This window comes from Nycticebus coucang, chromosome 2 (assembly GCF_027406575.1).
Source record: "Nycticebus coucang isolate mNycCou1 chromosome 2, mNycCou1.pri, whole genome shotgun sequence".
Lineage (NCBI taxonomy): Eukaryota > Metazoa > Chordata > Mammalia > Primates > Lorisidae > Nycticebus > Nycticebus coucang.
In genome coordinates, this window is record NC_069781.1 from 129,179,145 (window position 1) to 129,203,994 (window position 24,850).

Sequence of the window (24,850 nt, forward strand, 5' to 3'; positions counted from 1 at the left end):
CATTAATATGGAAAGATGCCTGTTGTAGACAATACTGTATTCAGCAAGGGATCTTGCCTAATGTTAAAAAAAGTCTGTAAAAAAAAAAGATTTATAGTGATTAAGGGTGGATGATTTTATTTCCTCTGTCCTTTCTCAAATTTTATGCAATGAGCATGTGCTGTTTTGTAACAACAAAAATCAATAAGTTTTGTTGTACTTTTAAATGTGATAGGAAAATTTCAAGACTGGAAAAAGTTAATAAGAAAAGATTTGGGGGAAGTACCAGAGAGATACGGCATGATATACCCTCAAACCACTTCCTTATTTGTTTTGTTTGGAAAAACTTCCCTGGTTTCAAAAAGAAAAGTTTAAACTGCTGAGAGCACAGAGGAGGTCCAAATATTATTCCAAATTAGACTTGAAATAGTCTAATAGCTCATACTGAAATGTATGCCCATGGTAGGCCACAGTTCTCTTTCCTTAATTAACTGCTAACATGGTAGGAAACCAAGCAATTGCATTCATGAAACATTCTTTTCTTAGAAAGGGGAGAAGCAAACAGGTGTAAAGTCATGTTGGCATTTCTATCACATTAAAACAACTTAATTTTACTGTCTTCTTTTATTATGTTTTTGTTATTAAGACTAAAATTATTCGATCACTGACCAGACTATACATGATGAGGGTGAGGTTGAAAGTAGTATAATCCATAAATATGTGTGAAATAAAAGCAGATGACTGGAACTGCATGGTATAGTACTTCACTTTTGCATTCGGGCCCCTGCCCCGATGCCCCAACGCCCCCATGCTCCATCCAGTCCCGGCCCTCGGCTGCCCCCAGGCTCGCTAAACCTAAGCCTAACAGAGCTGTTTTAACGGCCACTAGGGGGCGCTGAAAGCGTGGCGGACTGCGACCTCCCTGTGCGGATAAACAATGTGGACATCACTCAAGGGAACTGGATTCTGCGAACTAGCATCTCCAAAATCTCAAGAACGCCACACTATAAACTGTACCAGCCATTGTTTTCATTAACTCTGGATCGACTTCAAAACCCTATATTCCTCAACCAACTTTGCACAGCAGATAGCAACAATTTCTCTGCCAAGAGTGAAATCTTACAAATACTAAACAAGAAAAGTTTGTCTCTTTCAACAGATCAGCCTCAAAGCCGAAAGAAAGGTGACCAAAGTAGGTACTCCCCAAGATTCACTGTTCTTTTCACATACTGTGTGGAGGAGAAAAAAGTTCTTAAAACTAACACAGTTTTAAAATGTCACCCACAATCCCACTATCCTAATAAATAATTGTAATTTGTTTCTTTCCAGACCCTATTCACAAGTAATAGAATCATATCAGTGTCAGAAAGTATACTCAATATAATTCCATCACAAATCACACAATTTTAAAATTGAATCAAAACAATCCAAAGACCAACCCTTCCAAATGAGGAAACTGAGGCCTAGCTAGGCATTACACACAGCATCCCATTTCATCCTCATAAAGGGTACTAGGAAATAGATGTTACTGTCTCAGTTTTAAAGATGAGACTACTGAAACCAAAAAGCTTAAGACACTAGCCCAAGGTTGCATTGCTGGTAGGTTAAAGTGGCAGACACAGGAGTCAGGCAGGCTCACTGCCGGGCAGAACTGGACTCACACTCAACTTCAGAATCCCAATCCAGGATTGCTTCAGATTCTCAAGGTGGGCTTATTCTAGTATTCACTCCTGAAGTTTGTTTTGTTTTGTTTTTAATCTGGAAAACTTTGGGGCAGCGCCTGTGGCTCAGTGGGTAGGGCGCCAGCCCCATAAACTAAGGGTGGCGGGTTCACTTTTTTAACATAGATGACCCCACTTTTTTAATGTAGGCAAGATCCCTCACTGAATACAGTACTGTCTACAACAACCAGCCCTGGCCAAACTCCAACAAAAAATAGCCGGGTATTGTGGCAGGCGCCTGTAGTCCCAGCTACTCGGGAGGCGGAGGCCATAGAATCACTAAGCCCAGGAGTTGGAGGTTGCTATGTTGCCGTGATGCCACAGCACTCTACCGAGAGCAAAAAACTGAGACTCTTTCTCTAAGAAAAATAAATAAATAAATAAGTTTGGAAAACTTTCAACAACATTCTACTCTCTAAATTAGATTTCACAGAGCTCTGCACCAAGGCAGATCATGCATACCTGCTCCCCAGTGGGAAGAGAGAAAATCTCTGGGGAGGTCCGAGCTCCTTTCCCAAGTGAGGTATAGTAAGCCAGAGCTGCTTCCTGATACCCCTCGGGATCATCTTCCAAAATATCCACTGGGTAAATGCCTGCTGGGGGGGAGGGGAGGCAAGAAATGACATTAGTTCCACCCTTTCATTAAAGGAAAGTCACTTATTTCTTAAAGATTACAAGAAAGTCAAAAACCAATTGCATACTTGATCTATAAATATGTTCACCTCTTTCCAAAAAATGAAAAAGAAATTAAGCAGCGCAAAGGAGGCACTAGAGAAAAAAGAAGACATTCCCAATGGCAGGCTCGGCACGAACCCCAAGGAGATGACATGTGAGCCCTCTTAGATTGTTGCGCAAACTTCCTTCCATACACCCAAACTACCCAATGATTTCCTGAGTACTTTCAGTAGGGTTAGCACAGTGGCCACATAGACAAGAAGGAAGCTTTAGCGCTAAGAAGAGCTGGTTAGAACTTGACAACTTTGTCAAAATCTAGCTTGAGCTGTTGGTATTTTGTTAGCTCGCGTTTGCCATGCACATTCGTAACACTGTGCAGCTTTGCTCATTTCACTGGGATACTCTTGCAAAGACGGTAAGTGCACTGGTTAGTATGAGTTCTTAACCTGCATGTCAACATGTATATAGACCATTGCGCATGTTAATCTGAAAGTTATTCTCTGACTTCCTCAGCATCTATTTCCTATCACCACATTTTTGGAGGAAAATGATATCCTTGAAAACTCATACATATTGACAGCATCCAGTTTCAGCTTAGAAGCAGCACTTCAGTTTCCCCCTCCCCAGTGACCAAAGACTTGGCTGGGCCAGGCACAGTGACTCACACCTGTAATCCTACCATTCTGGGAGGCCAAGGCAGATTGCCTAAACTCAGGAGTTTGAGACCAGCCTGGGCAAGAGCAAGACCCCCGTCTCTACTAAAAATAGAGAAATTAGCCAGGTGTTGTGGTGGGCACCTGTAGTCCCAGCTACTGGGAAAGCTGAGGCAGGAGGAAGGCTAGAGCCCAGTTGAATTCGCGATTGCTGTGAGTTAGGATGAGGCCACAGCACTCTAACCTGGGCAACAGAGCAAGACTGTCTAAAAAAGAAAAAAAATGCACTGATATAAATGTTTCAAATAAAGACATGAAGAATTGGTGGGCCATTTAGTGTGGTCAGTCAAGTATGAACTTTGAGATGTGTCTAAAAGAAATTAGGCAACCCTATAATCAAGATACACTGCAGAAGGCACACACCAGGGAGAAGGTGATATGTCCTCTCCACACATACACACTCCTCACCACAATGATCCAAGACACCCCTGGCAAAGTGATCCGCTCCCCAGCCTGAACCTATGGGCCCTCCCTACTTCTCACTGGGCCCTGCAGGTAGACAGCTCATGGGCCCAATGGCTCCAAGGCAGCATCCTAGTTCCTTCTTCAGGGACCACATTACATCTGCCCCTAGGACCAAATTCACTCTGTACCACCTCTCTGCCACCGTGGTGGGCATTCATCCCTAACTTAGCTCAGGACCTCAAAATCCCATAATAGCCTTTGCCCTGCCTTCTCCACCCAAGCACCCTCCACCATCCACCCATTCAAGTAACAGCCAAAGCTGATGTTCTGTCAACTCCAGATGCCAACAGGATGCTGAGGCCTGCACACCTCTTATCTCACTGAGTCCAACCTAAGTTTCATTTACAGATTAGGAAACTGAGGCTTCAAGAAGTTGTTTGGCAGCCAGGCTCAGTAGCTTACTAGAGTGGACCAGTGGTCCAAATCTGACAAACAATCTTTACCAAAACACAGGGCCAGCAGCAAGGAGTAGTAAGGTTGCAAGGCGCAAACAAGCACATTATCAACCAGGCCCAGAGAAGTGACTCTGGCCCCTGTGAGGTCCCCTCCTGCGGGGGAGAGTGGAAGGACACCATGGTCACTCAGGTTTGCAGGGCGGGGTCATCTCACCCAAGTCCACCCAGCCAGAGACCCAGCTGCCCTGGACGTCTGGGGAGGCTCTGCCTGGTTCCCGTAGGCTGCTAAGGGTTGCCTGGCATCACTTCTAGTTGTATGTGGTCGGGAGAAATGCAATGAATGTGTTTTGCTCCTTCCACACCATGAAATAATCTCCCCTACAGGTTACACTGCTGTGGCCATCAGATCTCCTCAAAGAACTCAGTAGTCTGTGTCCCAGAACACCCTCTGCCCCAGGGCACTAGGGCCTGGACACCTAAGGGCCCACAGGGGCAGGTCCCTAGGGTCTTCTCAGCCCCCAAGCCACCAGAATGCTCCTGAGAGTATTGTGAACCAGGGCTGTCTGTGTTGTGTGAACCAGGGTCCTGGGGCCATAATAATTAACCCTCCTGGACTGCAGAATACTTGAGAAGATCTTAATGCACACAAAATAATGTGGCATCCATGCTCCAATTCTAAAATATCTGAAGCAGACACAAACTCCTGTGCCCCAGGAAGCAGGGCCACCAAGCAAGCACTGGGGGCAGCCCCACAACCCAGCCTGGGGGACCACGAATTTATCAGGGGCCCTGATTTCTGGTGAGCAGTGTGCTTCACTGCAACTCCCCAGTGTTTGGGGTTTGAATTAGTTCTTTCAATTGCCTCTGAGGTCGGAAAAGCTGGGCAACTTCCCTCTTACACAGAAAATGTTTGGGTTAGCTTTCTGGAAAATGGGGGCAAGGGGCACAAAAATAGGAGGGAGCAGCTCATGCCCACCAAGAAGGAAGATCCCTTCCCCCATCCAGGAGGAAGCACAACCCCCGCCCAACCCAAGAAGGAATAAGACCGCTCCCCAATGCAAAGAAGGAAGACCTCAGGAAGACAAACTCCCACCCCAAACCAGGAGAAATGAAGGCACCCTCCTCCAATCCAAAGAGGAAGAAACCCCTCTCAGGACCCCGCCCATCCCCAGCCCAGGGAGAGTGAACACACACACACACACACACACACACACACACACACACTCTGCCTGGGAGGAAGGAAGCCCCTTCTGCCCAGAGCCTCCTACCCCCCTCAAACCGCAAGACTCTGCCTTGGGAAGTAAACAAGTCTGGGGCCTTTTATGCAGCGCTGGAGGCCCAGCCAGGCGGCTATGCTCGCTCCCACTCTGCTGCTGAGGGGAGACAGGCTAGAGCACCAGCTTCCAGATGTGACATGCTAACAGGCTTTAATGGCTTGAACGGAACAGGAAATATTTTTCCAAAGCCAAAAGAATGTAATCTTTTCAGTACAATGTAAAATGCTTTTATGAAAAAGGCACAAGGGTTGAAACAATAATTCACTGCAGACTGTAAAGAAATTGGAATTCCCCCAGCAAACCCCCAGTTTAAGAATTCACTTTAAGCCTACATTGGTATAGTCACTTTAAAATTAAAAATAAAGGTGCGTCTTAAAGCGTTCTTCTAGGAAAAATACTTAAATTGTGCAGGATCTTTGTTTTAAAGCTCAGACTGTATCAAAAGGGTGAATCACTCCCCCCACACCACTCACTGCCTGTCCCAGCAGTCACCAACATTCACAGCAGCCTAGTGTTCAAGGTCTTTCCTGGCACTTTTCAGTCCTTCCTACGTAAACAATAATGCCAATGAATGAAGACCTTGAAAGGGTCAATGCTTTGCACTTCATCATTCATTAAGTATCACGTATAGAATATCTTTTCAAAGATTACCACAAAGATTAGGAGAATTCTTTCATTTTAATAAAGTGTGATTTTTCTCATATGGAACTATTACTGGGAGAAAACATTAACAAAGATATTTTAAATTTTACAAGCCTGGCTCTTAGGAACTCAGACTTTGCTGAAAGCCACGATCTGGCAGTAACGACAGGGCGTTATGTCATTGGAAAAACTGGCTGTAATCGCTTGATTTTTTTAATACTGTGAATTGTCATTCTTCAATTACAGGAAGAACAATTCTTGTTCAGGGTAATGCGGGAAAAAAATTTGAGGATACAAAATTATGAAGTAGTATTTAATTCTTATTTTTATAAAGAATGGTGAAAAGTAGATAAAGCTTACGCAGAATCTTTTTTTTTTTTTTCATTTTTCACACTGGTGGTCTGTTTTTTCTTTCACAAAGCAATTTTTTTTTCTAAAAGGAACTTACTATCGGGCGGCGCCTGTGGCTCAGTCGGTAGGGCGCCGGCCCCATATACCAAGGGTGGCAGGTTCAAACCCGGCCCCGGCCAAACTGCAACCAAAAAATAGCCGGGCGTTGTGGCGGGCGCCTGTAGTCCCAGCTACTCGGGAGGCTGAGGCAACGGAATCGCTTAAGCCCAGGAGTTGGAGGTTGCTGTGAGCCGTGTGAGGCCACGGTACTCTACCGAGGGCCATAAAGTGAGACTCTGTCTCTACAAAAAAAAAAAAAAAAAAAAAGAACTTACTATCAAAGAGATCCTAATCAGAGACGAAATCTACCAAGTGGTGCTAAATGACTACTTCTAGGCTCAGCAGAGAGCTCGAAGACCAGTTTCTAACCAGACAAGACAGGAAGCATGGGGCAAGAAGTCTGGTGTTGTACACCCCCACATCAGTGGGGACTGCCTAAGAGAAAGAGATTCCAAAGGCCACCTCAACTGCTCAGAATTCAGAACCAGGAATTTATCGGGGGCCCTGATTTCTGGTGAGTGGTGTGCTTCACTGCATGGTCCCATCCTCAGTGCTGTGTGTCTTTAAATCGCTCACTCTAAGAAAACCCAGAATTCACAGAGTTCATCATAAGCCTGCAAAGCACAGGAGACTTTAAAATTGGGACCTACTTTTAACTAAAAATATGATTAATCAAAAACAAAAAGAGGGCTGGTGCATTCAGTCAGTAGTGCCCACGGTGGCATGAGGCAGCTGAGGTTTGTGCACACATCACTGCCAATTGCCTGATAGTGTGCTGGTGTTTCCTCAAGTGCAGCCTGTTTGGGATATGCTCATGAAAGGGGGTTTCTGGTCGGTTGAGGTGGCTCACACCTGTAATCCCAGCACTCTGGCAGGCCAAAGAAGGAGGAATCCCTTGAGCTCAGAAGCAAGAGCAAGACTCCATCTTTACTAAAAATAGAAAAATTAGCCAGCATTGTGGCAGGTACCTGTTGGCCTAGCTACTCAGGAGGCTAAGGCAGGAGGACCACTTGAGTACAGGAGTCTGGGGTTGCTGTGACCTAGGCTGACACCACAGCATTCTAAAGTGAGACAGTCATCTCAAAATAGAAAAAAGAAAAAGTTTAGAAAAGGGTGGCATTAGGCAGCTCTCCAAAATCAAGGCCTTTTAGAGATGCTACAGCAACAGAATTTGCTTAACTCAGCATTTATTTCCCAAATGTATTTAACTGGGGACCCCTTATCCCAGAACACTAACAGATGACAAAACACCTTTGAGAAGAATGCTTTGAAATAATGTCAGAGTGGAAGGACACATCACTGTGAGGTGGACAGCAAACAGGCAAGTGCCTGGAGCTCAAGGTCAGAGGGTGAAACCCACCACCAGGAACGACGGCCACAGTGTCAGCACAGCCCCCTCTACATGGAGCAGCAGAGAACAGAAGGTAAGGCAAATAAACACTCGGATATTTTTGTTGTTTTGAAGAGCATCTGATTGCCAATATATTCTTAGCAAAGAATTAAAAGAAAAAGTTGGAAGACAGAATGTAGAATATGTTAGAATTTTTTGAGCAGATGAACAAAATTGTCAGGGAATGAAAAGGCGCTGCTAAAGGTCCGCAGGTGGTGGCAGTGAAGGTTTTATTACCAGTAAATGACAGGCAGCCTGTTGCTGTGTTATCACATATTTAGTATTGGCCAACTTGCAACTTGTCATTGCCTTGGCTGAGAATAAAACACTCGCCCCAAATCTAAGATGGTAAAATATGCAGATGACTTTCTGTGCCACCCGCACAAAAGTTTATATAATCCTAATTGCTTTTAATACCAAAGTCTTGTAATCTGAGCATTGGTGCTTCTTACTTTTAGGCAACTTTACAAGAATAAAACTATTATTTCCTCCTGAATCAAAAGATAGGAAGTGAACTAAAACACACTGTTCCTTTTGCATTCAAAGAGATGTCACATTAGGGGACAATGTGTCCCCACATTTGGGGGGCAGATAGGAAGAAATAATATCTCAAGTATCTGCTTCCTTACCAATGATAGCTAAAGAGAGGTCCTCGCCTTGACACAACTGTAGGAAGTTCAAGCTCTCCTTGACCCTGACTGTGAGCTACCCTGTCCCATTGGTCCCTATTTGTCTAATCTTTACTAGGAGGGAACAGGAATTGGGTACATGCATAGAGCAACATGGAAAGCCCAACTCTTCATATCCTGAATTTAATTGACCAAGAACTTATAAAAATACCAAGCCCCACTGTCAATAACACCACATCAACACGTGGTGGCCCCAAAGCTGGTGGGAAAGTGCCACGATAGGGCAACTGTCCAGGATGGATCCAGAGCCCTGAACCACACAGCACACACAAGGAAAAGAAGAAAAATAACCCCTTGTCACCGTGCTGCATTTATCCATTAGGCACAGAATAACATTTCTCAGAACTTACCTCCAAACCATGGCTATTAATGGACTTTATAAACATTCATCCAAAAATCACAACCCTGTATGTTCATCTGTTACACTTCAAACAATAAAACGTCTGAAGAGGAAAAAACAACCTGTCTCTATCGGGCATGCCTGGCTCTGTGCAGAGCAATGAAGGGAGGGGAAAGCATCCTGGTCCTTCTCTGCACAGCCTGGTTCTGGGGGGTCAGGCTGGCGCGCACTATTTAAGTACTTAGACTCGCGCCCCAGATCTGCTGCACTAAAATAATGGATGATTATTTATTATTTATTAAATGGGTTTATCTTAAACCGTGACAATGATTTACTTAAGGAAAATGTAGTCACTTCCAAATACAGTAGAACCTCTGTAAGGTGACCACCCAAGGGACAGTAACAAACTGGTCAAACCTGGCGGTGGTCAACATAAGGAACTAAGCCTAGTTCCGTGCACCATGTGGTGCACGTCTAGTCTGTGACAATTAGGTCAACTAAAGGAGGTGGTCAGTGTAGGAAGGTGGTCAGCTATGGAGGCTCTACTATAATTGGGAATGTATCAAGATATCTGTATTTTTATAAGAGTACTGGACTCATTTGTATAACACTGAAAAGTCAGTGAAGAAGTACAGGCAGAATACTAATATTTACATCAAGATTTGGGCAGCGCCTGTAGCTCAAGGAGTAGGGCGCCAGCCCCATATACTAGAGGTGGTGGGTTCAAACCCAGCCCCAGCCAAAAACTGTAACAACAACAAAAAAAATAGTAAAAAATTGAATATTCTGCCTTCTGCAGATAAACTCATTGGGAGAAAATTAGAAAAAATAGTGATATGTTCTCACATTAAAATCTTACCTTTGCATAGAGTTTTCCATTTTACAGAGGGCTTTCACATATCCTGGCCTGCTGGAAACTAACATCAACCCTGGGAAGGAAATAAACCACGAAGCACTAACCTCACTTTTCAGATGTGGAAACAGAGGTGCACAAACAAGAATTTAATTAGTAATGGGGCTGGGACTCAAACCCAGATCTTGAGATTTTTAGCAGTCTTTACTGACTCATCTCACTAATTCACATCGTGCTAACCACATACTGTGCAAACGGCAGCAAGGGCTCGGCATAGCGCTGTTGAAAATAACACTGAACGTGCACACCCATGTTCACGGCAGCATTATTCACAACAGCCCCCAGACAGAAGCAACCCATGGGTCCATTGACAGATAAACGGATTGACAAAGTGGTCTGTATACACAGTGGACAGTACCCAGCCTTGAAAAAGATGGGACTCTGGGCGGTGCCCGCAGCTTAGTGGTTAGAGCACCAGCCACATGCACCAGGGCTGGTGGGTTCGAACCCAGCACTGGCCTGCAAAAAAAACAAAAAACAAAAGCTGGGCATTATGGCAGGCATCTGTAGTCCCAGCTACTCGGGAGGTTGAAGCAAGAGAATCACTTAAGCCCAAGAGTTTGAGGTTGCTGTGAGCTGTGATGCCACTCCACTCTACCAAGGGCAATAAAGTGAGACTCTGTCTCAATTAAAAAAAAAAAAAAAAAAAAAAAAAAACAGGAAGGGACTCTGACACATGCCACAACATGGATGGATTCTAGGGCATTATGCTGAGTGAAGCCAGGTGCAAAGAACCAGCATTGCATGGTTCCACTTATATGGAGTGCCTATAATAGCACATTCATAGAAACAGAAAGTAGAATGGAATGACCAGAGGCTTGAGGGAAGAAAGAATGCGGAGTTTTGTTTAATCAACACACAGTTTCTTTTGGGGATGATGGAACATCCTGGAAAAGAATGATAGTGAAGGTTGAGCAACAATGTGAATGTACTTAATGCCACTGAACTGCACACTCTATTTTTTTTTTTTTTTTTTGAGACAGAGTTTCACTTTGTCGCTCTTGGTAGAGTACTGTGGCATCACAGCTCACAGCAACCTCAAACTCCTGGGCTTAAGCGATTCTCTTGCCTCAGCCCCACAGGTAGCTGGGACTACAGGCACCTGCCACAACACCTGGCCATTTTTTATTGCAGTTGTCATTATTATTCAGCTGGCCTGGGCCAAGTTCAAACCCGCCACCTTCAGTGTACATGGCCGGCACCATAAACTGTGCTATGGGCCCCAACCCATTTTTTTTTCTTTTTTTTTTTGAGACAAAGTCTCACGCACTCTTTTGCCCTGGGTAGAGTGCCATGGTGTCATAGGTCACAGCAACCTTGAATTCTAGGGCTCAAGCAATCCTCTTGCCTGAGCCTCCCGAATGGCTGAGAATATAGGCACCCACCACCATGCCTAGCTAGTTTTCCTGTTTTTAGTGGGGATGGGGTCTCCCTCTTGCTCAGGCTGGTTGAGAACTCCTGGGCTCAGGAAATCCAGACTCAGCCTCCCAGAGTGCTGGGATTACAGTTGTGAGCCAGCGTCCTGGCCAATCTGTACACTTTAAATGGTTAAGAATGTAAATTTTATGTTATGTATACTTTAACACAATAAATAAAATTAGAAAAACACTGAGGTTCTGGTGCCTGCCTTCAAGAATTTTGTTTTATATGGAAAACATGATACATATCTATAATTGTTTTACATTGGTTTTGCTATGGCAAAACATACATAAAAATTGTTAAAATGGTAAACTTTGTTAAGTACTCCCCATTCCAGGAACAAAACATGCCTTCCTCAAGCCCCCATACTACTTTCTGAATCTATCAATTTGACAACTCTAATTACTTCATATATGTGGAATTAGTCCTTTTGGAAATGGCTTATTTCACTTAGCAGAATGTCTTCAAGGTTCATCCACTTTACAGCATGTGTCAGAATTTTCTTCCTTTTTAAGGCAAATATTACCACTGTATAAACATTTTCTTTTTTTTTTTTTAATTAAATCATAGCTGTGTACATTGATATAATCATGGGGCATCATTCACTAGCTTCACAGACCGTTTACCAAGTTTCACATATACCCTTGTAAGATGCACCGCTGGTGTAATCCCACCGATCCCCTTCCCTCTACCCACCTCCCCCCTCCCTTTCCCCTTTCCCCCTATTCTTAGGTTGTAACTGGGTTATAGCTTTTATGTGAAAACCCTAAATTAGTTTCATAGTAGGGCTGAGTACATTGGGTACTTTTTCTTCCATTCTTGAGATACTTTACTAAGAAGAATATGTTCCAGCTCCATCCATGTAAACATGAAAGAGGTAAAGTCTCCATCTTTCTTTGAGGCTGCATAATATTCCATGGTATACATGTACCACAGTTTGCTAGTCCATTCGTGGATCGATGGGCACTTGGGCTTCTTCCATGACTTACCAATTATGAATTGGGCTCCAATAAACATTCTGGTACAAATATCTTTGTTATGATGTGATTTTTGGTCTTCTGGGTATATGCCCAGTCGAGGGATTACAGGATTGAATGGCAGATCTATTTTTAGATCTCTAAGTGCTCTCCATATCTCTTTCCAAAAGGAATGTATTAATTTGCATTCCCACCAGCAGTGCAAAAGTGTTCCCTTTTCTCCACATCCGCGCCAACATCTCTGGTCTTGGGATTTTGTGATATAGGCTAGTCTCACTGGAGTTAGATGGTATCTCAAAAGTAGTTTTGATTTGCATTTCTCTGATGATTAAAGATGATGAGCATTTTTTCATATGTCTGAAGGCCGCCCACCTGTCTTCTTCAGAGAAGTTTCTCTTCAAATCCCTTGCCCAGCCTGCGATGGGATCCCTTGTTCTTTTCTTGCTAATGCGTTTGAGTTCTCTGTGGATTCTGGTTATTAAACCTTTATTGGAGACATAACCTGCAAATATCTTCTCCCATTCTGAGGGCTGTTTGCTTGCTTTACTGTGTTCTTGGGTGTACAGAAGCTTTTTAGTTTGATCAAGTCCCAGTAGTGTATTTTTGAAGCTGCTTCAATTGCCCGGGGGGGGGGGGGTCCTCCTCATAAAATACTCGCCCAGACCGATTTCTTCAAGGGTTTTCCCTGCACTCTCCTCCAGTATTTTTATAGTTTCATGTCTTAAGTTTAAATCTTTGCTCCAGTGAGAGTCTATCTTAGTTAATGGTGAAAGGTGTGGGTCCAGTTTCAGTCTTCTACAGGTTGCCAGCCAGTTCACCCAGCACCATTTGTTAAATAGGGAATCTTTTCCCCACTGAATGTTTTTAATTGGCTTGTCAAAGATCAAATAACGGTAAGTAGTTGTATTCATCTCTTGGTTCTCTATTCTGTTCCAGACATCTACTTCTTAAACATTTTCCTTATCAATTCATCCTTTCAAAGATGTCCGGGATGTTTCAAACTTTAATCAGGGGTCCTCAAACTACAGCCTGTGGGCCACATGAGGCAGTGTGATTGTATTTGTTCCCGCTTTGCTTTTTTACTTCAAAATAAGATATGTGCCGTGTGCATAGGAATTTGTTCATAGTTTTTTGTTTTTTAAACTATAGTCCGGCCCTCCAACGGTCTGAGGGACAGTGAATTGGTCCCCTGTTAAAAAGTTTGAGGACCTCTGTGACATGTGAACAGGGGTGTACAAATCTGTTCGAGACCCTGCTTTTCAATTCTTTTGGGCGCATATCCAGAAGCAAGATTGCTAAATCATGGGGTAATTCTATGTTTCATTTTTGAGTAACCACCATTTTCCACAACAACTGCACCTGTAAAATCCCCATTAGCAATGGACAAGGATTCTAGTTTCTCCACATCCTCTGCAACACTTGCCATTTCTGTTTTCTGGTGACATTGTTTCATCATAGCCATCCTAATGGGTGTTGGTGATATCATTGTGGTTTTGATTTGCATTCGCTAATAATTAGTGATGACATTAGCGTCTTTTCATGTGCTGATTGACCAGGTGTATATCTTCTTTGGACCAATATCTATTCACGTTCTTTGCCTATAGAGTCATAATTTTTAATGTCAACTTTGAAAAATTTGCCATCAGTAGAAAGGTAGACATTCATTCAGAAGGGGATAAATGGCGAGGCTGGTGTCTGTGCAGCAGGAAACCAAATCAGAAGCAATGCAGAGTTCAGGCAAGCAATGATGTCCCTCGGGACTAGTAATGGCAGTGAAGATGGCAAGAGAGATATGGTAGACTTGAGCAGGTTTTGGCAGTGGACATGGCAGAATTTGATGCTAACTGCATATGCAGAGTGAGGCCCAAGCTGACCTACTTTAACCCTTCCCCTATAGAAGTCACCAAAATTAGGGTAGGATGTGGTGACTTATGCCTGTAATCCTAACACTCTGGGAGGCTGAGCTGGGTGGATTGCTTGAGCTCAGGAGATGGAGACCAGCCTGAGCAAGAGCAAGACCTAGTCTCTAAAAACAGCTGGGCATTGTGGTGGATACCTGTAGCCCCAACTAGTTGGAAGGCTGAAGCAAGAGCATCACTAGAGCCCAAGAATTTGAGGTTGCTGTGAGCTATGATGCCATAGCATTCAACCAAGGGCAAAAAAGTGAGACTCTATCTCAAAAAAAAAGAAAATCAACTGGCAGCTTTCAAATTGTGACAGACTATTGCCAATGTTAGTTTATCAACCTATTAAAATTCTAGCCTTCTCAAAAGATTAAACTCATGAACATTCCAAAAGAAGTGTCAGATGTACATTACTCTAAAATACTAAATATTGTTTATTTATGAGCAATAAATAGTAGATGAAAACACCCACACAAGCAAGAATGGCTTTCATATACTAGACTAAGGCCTGAGGAAACCCACAGCTATGTGGGCATAAGGGCAGGGTACAAGCTTTGAGTTTATTCAGCCCTGATTTTAAAACTTTCTGAACATCTGATAAAAAAAATTGACATGAAAGAGTCAGCACAAACTACAGAATCAGACCCACTGAGACTGCAGATGTTTAGTCAGTACGTAAGATAATGATATTAAATATGTTTAAAAAAACTTAAAGAATTTTTTCTCTTTTTGTTATGAGACAGAGTCTTACTGTGTTGCCCTCAGTAGAGTGCTGTGGCGTCACAGCTCACAGCAACCTCAAACTCCGAGGCTTAAGTGATTCTCTTTCCTTCCCCAGCCTCCCAAGTAGCTGGGACTACAGGTACCTACCACAATGCCTGGCTATTTTTTTTTTTTTGGTTGTATTTGTCACTGTTGTTTGGTAGGCCCAGGCCAAGTTCAAACCCCCAGCTCCAGTATATGTGGCTGGCGTCCTAGCTGCTGAGCTACAGGCACCAAGCCTTAAATAAAAAATATAAAGTGCCCAGCCAGGCACTGTGGCAGGCACCTGTAGTCCCAGCTACTTGGGAGGCTGAGGCAAGAGAATCACTTAAGCCTAAGAGTTGGAGGTTGCTGTGAGCTGTGATGCCAAAGCACTCTACAGAAGGTGACATAGTGAGACTCTGTCTAAAAAAAAAAAAAAAAAAATTTAAAGTGCCAAGATTTTTCAATTTGCCCAATAAGATTCTAAGGGGAAAGAACACAGAACTTTCAGAAATGAATGTCTTAAATAACTGATGACCTAAAAAATATATCTGAAGAAATTATCCAGAATGCAGCACAGAAAAATACACAGATGGAAAACTTGAAAGGCAAATTAAAAAAAATGGAAAATAGAATGATGAGGTCCAGTTACAATCTAATTGAAGTTCCAGACAGAGAAAACAGAATAAGGAAGAGTCAAGACTTGAAGAAATAATGCTTGAAATTTTTCCAGAATTAATGAAAGATGCCTACCATTGGACTCTGGGATCCCAGCTAATCCCTAAAGCAAGAAAGATAAAAAAGAAATTCCACCTAAACACATTGTAGGCAAATTGTAAAACAACAGACACAAAAGGATGACTGTAAAAAGAGCCAGAAGAAAAAGATCCTTCCAAGAGAAAGACATTAAGATTGACAGCTGCCTTATCAACTGCAAGTATGGAAGCCAGAAGACAATGGGATTTTTAAAGTGCTTAAAGAAAAAGAACTTTCATTCATTCTCCATCTGGCAAACTTCCAAGCACAAGGCAAATTAAAAAAATATTTAGAAAAACAACACCCAAGGGAGTTTGCCACAAGCAGATCCCCCCCAGAGTTGTTTCTAAAGGATACCTGCACATCAGTGGAACGGAAAATGACCCCAGGAAGGAAAGGTTGATAGTCAAGAAGGAATGAGGCTCAGTGCTCGTAGCTCAGTGAATAGGGCCCCGGCCACATACACTGAGGCTGGCGGGTTCAAGCCCGGCCCAGGTCTGCTAAACAATAATGACAACTGCAACCAAAAAAAAAAAATAAAATAGCCAGGTGGACTCATGCCTGCCTGTAGCTCAGGGCACCAGCCACATGGACCAGGGCTGGTGGATTCAAACCCGGCCCAGTCCTGCTAAACAACGATGACAACAAAAACAACAACCAAAAACATAGTTGGGTATTGTTGCAAGTGCATGTAGTTGGAGCTATTTGGAGGCTGAGGCAAAAGAATTGCTTAAGCCCAAGAGTTTGATGTCACTATGAGCTGCGATGCCATGGCACTCTACTGAGGATGACATAAAGAGACTCTGTCTCAAAAAAAAAAAAGAATGAGAGCAAAAACAAATAAGTAAGTACATGGATAAAATGTAAGTTGATGCTGAGTGTACAAAACAAAAACATTTAAAGAGATAAAAAAATCATAGAACTAAGGTGTTGCATAACAACAGCAAATAAATAAGAAAGGGTGTAATTGAAGAGTGAGCATTCAAACTCCTTATATTATTCTACAGAAAGTTTTTTTAATTATTAATTATAGACTAAATTAGAGTTAAGCATACATATTAAGTTTTTGTTTTTGTTTTTTTAGAGCAGAGTCTCACTATGTCACCCTTGGTGGAGTGCTGTGGCATCACAGCTCACAGCAACCTCAAATTCTTGGACTTAAGCAATTCTCTTGCCTGAGCCTCCCAAGTAGCTGGGACTACAGGCACCTGCCACAATGCGCGGCTATTTTTTGGTTGTAGTTGCCACTGTTGTTTGGCAGGCCTGGGCTGGGTTTGAACCTGCCAGTCCCAGTATATGTGGCTGGCGCCCTAGCTGCTGAGCTACAGGCATGGAGCCAACATATTAAGATTTCTAAATTAACCCCTAAAAGAACAGGAACAGATATTAAATTTCAAAACAGGAGGGAGAAAAAACAAAATCGGGGCAAGTGTGGAGGGGACTCAATTAATTTAAAAGAAAATAAGAGGCTGGGCATGGTGGTTCATGCCTATAATCCTAGCACTCTGGGAAGCCAAGCCAAGTGGATCACCTGAGCTCAGGAGTTCAAGACCAATCTGAGAACAAGTGAGACCATCTGTCTACTAAAAAAAGTAGGAAAAAAAAATTAGCCAAGCATCGTAGTATGTGCCTGTAGTCCCAGCCACTTGGGAGACTGAGGCAAGAGGATTGCTTGAGGCCAAGTGTTTGAGGTTGTTATGAGCTGTGATGCTATGGCACTCTACAGAGAGTGACATAGTGAAACTCTGTCTCAAAAAGAAAAAAAAAGGACAAGAAATAAAAAGGATAGGGTGGCACCTGTGGCTCAGTTGGTACGCCGGCCCAATATACTGAAGGTGGTGGGTTTGAACCCGGCCCCAGCCAAACTGCAACAAAAAATAGCCGGGCATTGTGGTGGGTGCCTGTAGTCCCGGTTACTCAGGAGGCTGAGGCAAGAGAATTGCCTAAGCCCAAGAGCTGGAGATTGCTGTGAGCTGTGATGCCACAGCACTCTACCCAGGGCGACAAAGTAAGACTCTGTCTCTAAAAAAAAAAAGGAAATGAAAAGGAGATAATCTGTTGATAAGCATGTTTAACTGTTAGAAATAAAAGCAGATATTTAGCAACAAATAAGTAAATTTTTCTTTTCCAGAAAGATAGTTTTTATCTATGTATTTATTCCAAGTATTTAAATGGATTTTAAGGGCAGTGCAGTGGGGAGGGCACCGGCCTGATATAGCAAGGGTGGTGGGTTCGAACCTGACCCCAGCCAAACTGCAACAAAAAAATAGCCAGGTATTGTAGTGGGTGCCTGTAGTCCCAGCTACTCAGGAGGCTGAGGCTAGAGAATCACCTGAGCCCAGGAATTGGAGGTTGCTGTGAGCTGTGTGATGCCATGGCACTCTACTGAGGGCAATAAAGTAAGACTCTATCTCTACAAAAAAAAATAAAATAAAATAAATAGATTTAATAATATTTTCATTTTATTTTATTCATTTATTTTATTATTTTATTTTCTAGAGACAGTCTCACTTTATCGCCGTCAGTAGAGTGCTGTGGCATCACAGCTCACAGCAACCTCCAACTCCTGGGCTCAGGCAATTCTCTTGTCTCAGCCTTCCAAGTAGCTGGGACTACAGGCACCTACCATCACGCCCCACTATTTTTTTTGTTGCAATTTGGCTGGGGCCGGGTTTGAACCCGCCACCCTCAGTATATAGGGCCGGCGCCCTACCCCCTGAGCCACAGCCACCGCCCTAATAATATTTTTAATTTAGCTTAAATCTACATTGTACTCAAAAATAATATCTTGGGTGGCACCTGTGGTTCAAAGGAGTAGGGCGCCAGCCCCATATGCCGGAGGTGGTGGGTTCAAACCCAGCCCCGGCCCAAAACTGCAAAAAATAAAAATTAAAATTAAAAAAGAAATAAAAATAATATCTTTATTTAATATTCATGTATGATGAAAAAACGAAATGAGGCAATGCCTTTCCCCAATATATTCTAGTAACAACCAAATGTGGGCAGCACACGTGGGCAGCACAAATCACCTGTTAGAAAACAAAAAGGTTGAAAAACCCACCAACTATAATTCACATTAGGCAGCTCTGCCATACACACACACCCCCCAAAAATAATCAAAGGGCCAGTCTAACATAGTTCAACTGGGCAGGGCGCAGTATTGAGAGGAAGAGTGTAACGAAGTGGTCAAGTCTCCACAAAATCAAGTTCTCACACACTTGCTACTAAATGAAACTATTCAAGGACTTTGATTAGACTTTATTTCAACAAAATGCAATGAGTAAATGACCCGGCTTTCTCTCTGTTAATGGAACTTGCAAGTCGTGGTTAGACACTTGGTTTCCAAGAAAAACACATTTATCTCAATTACTGGGAGTTGAGGAAACAAGCAGTCTAGGAGGGTTTGGGCCACAAGTTACCACCCTTCCCCACCATTCCCACATGCACCCCCTAGGGAGCTCCCCTCCCTACCACCCCCCCCAAGAGTTTAGCTCAGGCCTCAGCCTGGGAGGTGATTCCTGGTGTCTCCCTGAACTGCTTTGGAGCAGCAAAGCAGCTTTGTGGGAAGGTTTCTTGACACTGGCATTGATTTAAACAGGTTCCTCTTAGGGAGATGAGGCCACTGCCTGTGGATATGGAATATAGAAGGTTTGAAATGAGAGGGCCCCCAATGGGCCTGAAAAGGAGACAGGAAAGACAGGGAGAACAGCAAGGCTGGGGGACATGACTGGATTACAACAGACAGTGGCCACTGGGATCACACAGGCAGGTGCCCCACTCCCACCCAAGCTTGATGACCACCGGCCTTGGAAATGCAAACCCATGGAGGATGGGCACAGTAGAAGCCATAACTATTCTAAGCCATGGCTGTTGTGCCCTGATATGCCTTAATACAAGGACCCAGACCTTCGGGTGCTGCTGACAGTCATAGAATTGCAACTGCTTCCCACACCCCAGAAACTGACTTAAAAAGTCACTTAGGGCGGTACCTATAGCTCAGTCAGCAGGGCAACAGCCACATACACCTAGGGTGGCGGGTTTGAACCCGACCTGGGCCTGCTAAGCAACAATGACAACTGCAACCAAAAAACAGCCAGGCGCTGTGGAGGGTACCTATAGTCCCAGCTACTTGGGAGGCTGAGGCAAGAGAATCACTTAAGCCTAAAAATTTGAGGTTTCTGTGAGCTGTGATGCCATGGTACTCGACCCAGGGCAACAGCTTGAGACTCTGTCTCAAAAAAAAAAAAAAGTCACTTGACCTCTTGGGGCATCTGACAAAGTGCTTGAATTTTGCCCTGAAGTTTCTCTTTAAGCCACAAAACACTGCCATTTTCTGGAATCCTGTTTGGAACTTGCCAGGGCTGAGCTACAAATCAGAATATCAGAGGAGCCCGAGCCAGCCTGCAGATGCCAGAAACCCAGCAAAGGCCAATCAGATAGTGACCAGACTGAAGTTTCAAAGGTTAGAAAGACAACGCCTCAGCACCCTCCCATCACCCAGACCAAGTGCTGACTAGCCAGGTCATTCACTCTGTCCTGCCAGGCTAGTACTGGACCCTGTGGACAGGGTCAGGACAGCAGGCATCTCCAGTTCAACCTCATGCCATGGAGATCTCCATTTGTACAAATATAATATAGCCCCTGACATCTAGAAATGGGGTGAACGTGGGCCCTCTATAGTGTAGCTACCACTATGTGGCAAAGAATTCAACACAAGAGGGGTATACAGAGATTCGGGCCATTAGGGGGACCACTCTGGACTCGGCTCTCCCAAGGCGTGAATCCTAACAGTCACTCACTAGCCAAGCGACCTCCAGGCTTGGAGGTCAAATGACTTCATCTCTGTGCTTCAGCACAGCAGTCCCCTCGTGTCTACAGTTTCATGTTCCTCAGTTCTAGTTATGTGCAGTCAACCAGTCTGCAAATATTACATGGAACACTCCAGAAATGAACAAATCCTAAGTTTAATTGTGTGCCTTTCTGCGTAGGGCAACGAAATCTTGCACCATCCCACTCCCGCTAAGATCTACCCCTGAAATTGCAAGAAGCAAAAAGAAATCCATGAGAGTATGCATATACAGGGCTTAGAACTATCCCAGGTTTCAGGCATCCACTGGAAATCTTGGACCATATCCCCACAGTTAGTAGGGGACAGTGTATCTACATTTACTGTTAAAATCAATTAACCAATGCGTAGAAAGGGCTTACCGCACTACCTGGCATACAGTTAAGTACTCCTTAAAGTTAGTTCACCTGACATGTATTTAAGCCTCCTACATCCTCCTACAGCCACCTGTCCTCACCTTTACCATCTCCTCAAGCTCAACCTCCCATTTTCTTGTCTCTGCAAACTTTTTTTTTTTTTTTGCAGTTTTTGGCTGAGGCTATGTTGGAACCCACCACCTCCAGCATATGGGGCCGGCGCCCTACTCCTTGAGCCACAGGCACCACCCCCTGCAAACTCTTTTGAAATGGCAGGTGTACCAGCCCCCCATCCAGGGTCCAGAGGTATTCCCCCCACACACACCCTCTCTCCTTCTGGGCCACCTTAGACCTGCATGCCTTCAGCATGGCTTCTTTTCTTTCTCTTCTCCCCTTCTTTGTGTCTTCCTCTAAACCAGGTCCTCACACACGTCCCTCTTGGAGCCATCTGCCTCTGTCCTCCAGTTCCTCATCTGTTCATGTCCCGACGGACAGCCTTTCTGGACTTTCACCTACTCAGCTCTCTCTCCACTAAGTACCAGGGTCCCCAGCAGAGCTCAGATACAGACACTGGCCTTTCTAGAACTCTCTGTTTGAATCCTTCCTACACAAAACTCTCCACAGTTCCAGTGGGAGGCATGGCATGAACACTCTGCAGTCATTACATCTCCGTTGCATCATGTTTCGCCCTGCTTAGAGTCAGTTCCCTCAGGGACATCACCACAGTCTCTGTCCCCCATCCCAAACTTGAGTTACCCTTGGTTTTCCTCCTTGCTTACTAGCTTTCCTGTCTACCAGCCCTCTCTGTTTTAGTATCAGTGCAAATTGTCAGAGCACAATTTTCAAAATTCAAACGCTAATCTGACTTTCTAAATGAAGATCATTAAATACACAAAGGCTTAATTTTCAAAATTCAAACGCTAATCTGACTTTGTAAATGAAGATCATTAAATACACAAAGGTTAGCTTTGTGTGTAAACAGAAGCAAGGTGGTCAGAACAAATGGCCTTCTCAGTTAACCATGGACCCTGCTGTCAGCTTTTATGCACACAGTGTCTCACCAAATCCTTACAAGCAGGTCAAGTCTTTATTTTATAGATGAGGGAAGTCCAAGGCAAAGGATGAGGGCAGTAACAGAATAGGGCTGTGTCTTTCTTTTTTCTTTCCATTGTACTCAAGCTGAAATGACAGCAACAGATGGTCTGGTGGAACCTAAGAAGGTCTTCAGCATCAGGGAAGTTAAAAACACGCACACTCTCCAAAATCTAGGGGGGAAGGGAGAGGAAGAGGGTAGGAGTTTGGAGGGTCTGGGGAATAAATATGGGTGTGGCCCTGGGGTAGGTCTAGATGACCAATTACTGGTGATACCCCCAAGGCCCTTTGGATTGTCATGCCAGGCCCCCCTCCCAGAAACCAGACACAGCAATATTGACAAGCCTCAGGCAGACACCCAAGGGGGATATCCCAGGCCTTTTCCCTGTATTTCACCACCGGAGCTCACTGGGGGATGCAGCCTTACCTGAAGGCATCATTCTCAGGGTCATGCTTCCTTGCTAAAGAAAATAGAATTCCCAAGTAGACATGATTTGCTCAAGCCTTTTGGAGAAATGGGCTATCAAAGCTTGGGCAACAGTTCAGCTGTGCAAAACTCCAACCCATTAGGCCCTAGCACACGTGGAAATGATTAATGTGCAACTGCTGTGTGTCATCTGGGCCATCAGTGACCATCAAAGCTGCAGCAAACATTGCAAAAACACAGGAAAATCTTCAAACTGTTTTAAGCCAACTATACTTTTCCAGGAGATGAAATTACCATTACTTTTCCCATTAAAATGCAAGAAGGCTGGGTAGAATAGGAGATTTCTAAAGCAAGAATTGGAAGGAACCCTCTGACTCATGGAATCGCTCCCAGGCAGAGGGGAATGAACTTCTGTGACCATCTCTGTGTAACATTACGGTACAGTAAGCCCCTAAATGGGCAAAATCACTTCCATTTTGTAGATGAAGATAATGAGATTTTAAAAGTCAGTGGTTTTCCTTGCATTTTTGTCCAACATGTAAGCTAGAAATAGCAGTCACTATCCATAGCCAGGAAGACTAATTTTCTAGAAAAAGCCATAAGGAACAACAACACACACACAAAAAAAATAAAAACTAAATAGTATCTCCCTCTCCAAAACAAAAGACAAAACCCTTTCCTAATGTGTACAATTAACTGATGTCTTACTAACTCACTAAAATCGAGAGAAAAACAACTCAAAGTGACAGCTTTCAAATACAGGTCATCAAAGCAACTAGCCCTTGCGGCTGCCTTAGAGTAAAAGGCAGAGAAGTCTTCACCGGATTTACTTCTCCCTTACAGAGATGGGTGGCGAAGCAAGCAGCCAGTCTGAGATTCATTGCTGGGCGGGTGGGGGAGGCGGCCACCTGCGGCCGGGGCGCCTAGCGGGCTGGGCTGGGCTGAGTGTGCAGGTGCCGGTCATGGAGCCCTTCTTTTCTCAGAAACCAAGTCCCAGCTCCCACAACCGTGCCCCCACGAAGGGGTGGATGAGGAGGGAAGGAGGCACTTTCTCAGCATCCAACGCCCTAGGTCCCATCCGAGCGCGCCTTCCTTTGGGGGCTGCCAAAGAGCCCGCTGGAGTTTTACTCCAAAAGCTTTAAGATTTAGACGCTGCCCCTGCTTTCCCGGGTTCTCCCAAAAGAGGGCCGGGCACCGCACCACATGCGGCTTCGGGCGCCGGCTCCGGTTCCAAGGCCAGAACCGGCCCGCGTCCCAGCGACCCCACCCCTACCCCGTGCCCCCGCAGGTCGCACGCGGAGCTGCAACACGACTTCTCCCACACTGTGCGCTTCCCCTTGCACAGACAGGGCCACCGAGGCTCTGGGAAAGCAGGGGAATCGCCGACGCTCCCGACCCTGGGAAGCAAGCCCAGGTCAGTGGTCTTCATGCCCGGTGGCCCCGGGGACGGCGGGCAGAAGACGTGACGGAGGCCAAGTCCCCAGTCGGGGCCGCGCGTGGAGTTCGCGTCTGGCAGCTCCTCCTCCGGCTCCTGGGATCATTTTCTCCCCTTTCCCATTTGCCTGGGACTTAAAGGCGCCAGGGGGTAAGCGTAGGACCCCTGCCCGGACAGCAACAGGTGTGCGGCTCGGGACACCGCGGCGCCAACTCCGGGGAAACTCTCCCTGGCCGAAGAACGCTGTTTACCGGCTGGTTTTGCAACGCTCGGGCCTAGAGCTTCGGGCGAGGCGAGCCGTTGAAACCCGAGACGCGGGGAGGGCCCCGGAGCCTGGGGCCAGCCGGCAGCGGATCCCTTACCTGCGGCTCCCTGCCCGGCCTCCGCCTCCGCCTCCACGCCGCCGCTGCCACCGCGCCGCGTCGCGCCCCCGAGGACGTCCGGGTCCCCCTCCACTCCTTCCACTTCGGAGCTGGGCTCCCTCATCCCCTCACCTGGGACTGCCCCTGCCCCTGCCCCGCTGCCTACTTTGCATCCTCCTCATCCCCTGTGACACCTCCCCCCTCCTTCCTTCCCTCTCTCCCTCCCCTGGGGCTGCGCCTGTCGCCTCTTCCCCCGGGGTCACTGCCTGGAGCTGTCTTCCCACTGCCAACCTCTGGCTGTCTAAACATTTTGCAAAACCTTCAACTCCAACTTCTGGTATGATTCACCCCCTCAGGAGTATTTATTATTTCTCTTCATTTTAGGAGAAAACAAAGTGTTCACGACCCAAGGCACATACAGTACCCCTGGGCCTGAACTGGGCACCATCTCACGCCCCCTCCCTCACACCCTCTTACTTGTTTTATTTGTTTCTTTTTCTTTTTCTTTTTTTTTTTTTGCAGTAATTTGGCCAGGGCCTGGTTTGAACCCTCCACCTCTGGTATATGGAGCCAGCGCCCTACTTAAGCCATAGGCACTTGAACAAGAATCATTTGCATTAACCCTTTATGAAAATCTACACTGTTGAAAAATAGTTCATGGACAATGAAAGGCACACATAACAAAACATCCAGTAACTTTTTGCCCATTTCAAAGCCTTTCCAGTTTTTCCTGACAACTGTAATATATCTGTTTATTTTGTATATTAAATTTTCGGGCTGGTATTCACTTGAAATAGCAAATTCTGTGAACTAAAATAAACTTTTTTTTTTTTTGTAGAGACAGAGTCTCACTTTATGGCCCTCGGTAGAGTGCCGTGGCCTC

The 24,850-nt window shown here is 44.9% G+C and overlaps 1 protein-coding gene across 6 annotated transcripts in view; it reads right to left on the minus strand.

Moving 5' to 3' along the window:
• LOC128579727 (protein FAM169BP-like) overlaps positions 1 to 24,218 on the minus strand; it is a 68,429-nt gene extending 44,211 nt beyond the window's left edge. Inside the window, exons 1-2 of one of the 6 annotated variants that reach the window (XM_053581786.1) lie at positions 23,968 to 24,217; positions 2,163 to 2,293 (exon numbers count right to left, since the gene is read on the minus strand). In XM_053581786.1, the coding sequence (XP_053437761.1) occupies positions 2,163 to 2,293; positions 23,968 to 24,091 (255 nt within the window). In that variant the 5' untranslated portion in view covers positions 24,092 to 24,217. Of the gene's footprint in view, positions 1 to 2,162; positions 2,297 to 22,170; positions 23,837 to 23,967 lie in introns of those variants that run through there. The other 5 variants (XM_053581789.1, XM_053581785.1, XM_053581788.1 and 2 more) reach the window with 5 other exon arrangements.
• Positions 24,219 to 24,850: the final 632 nt, after the last annotated feature.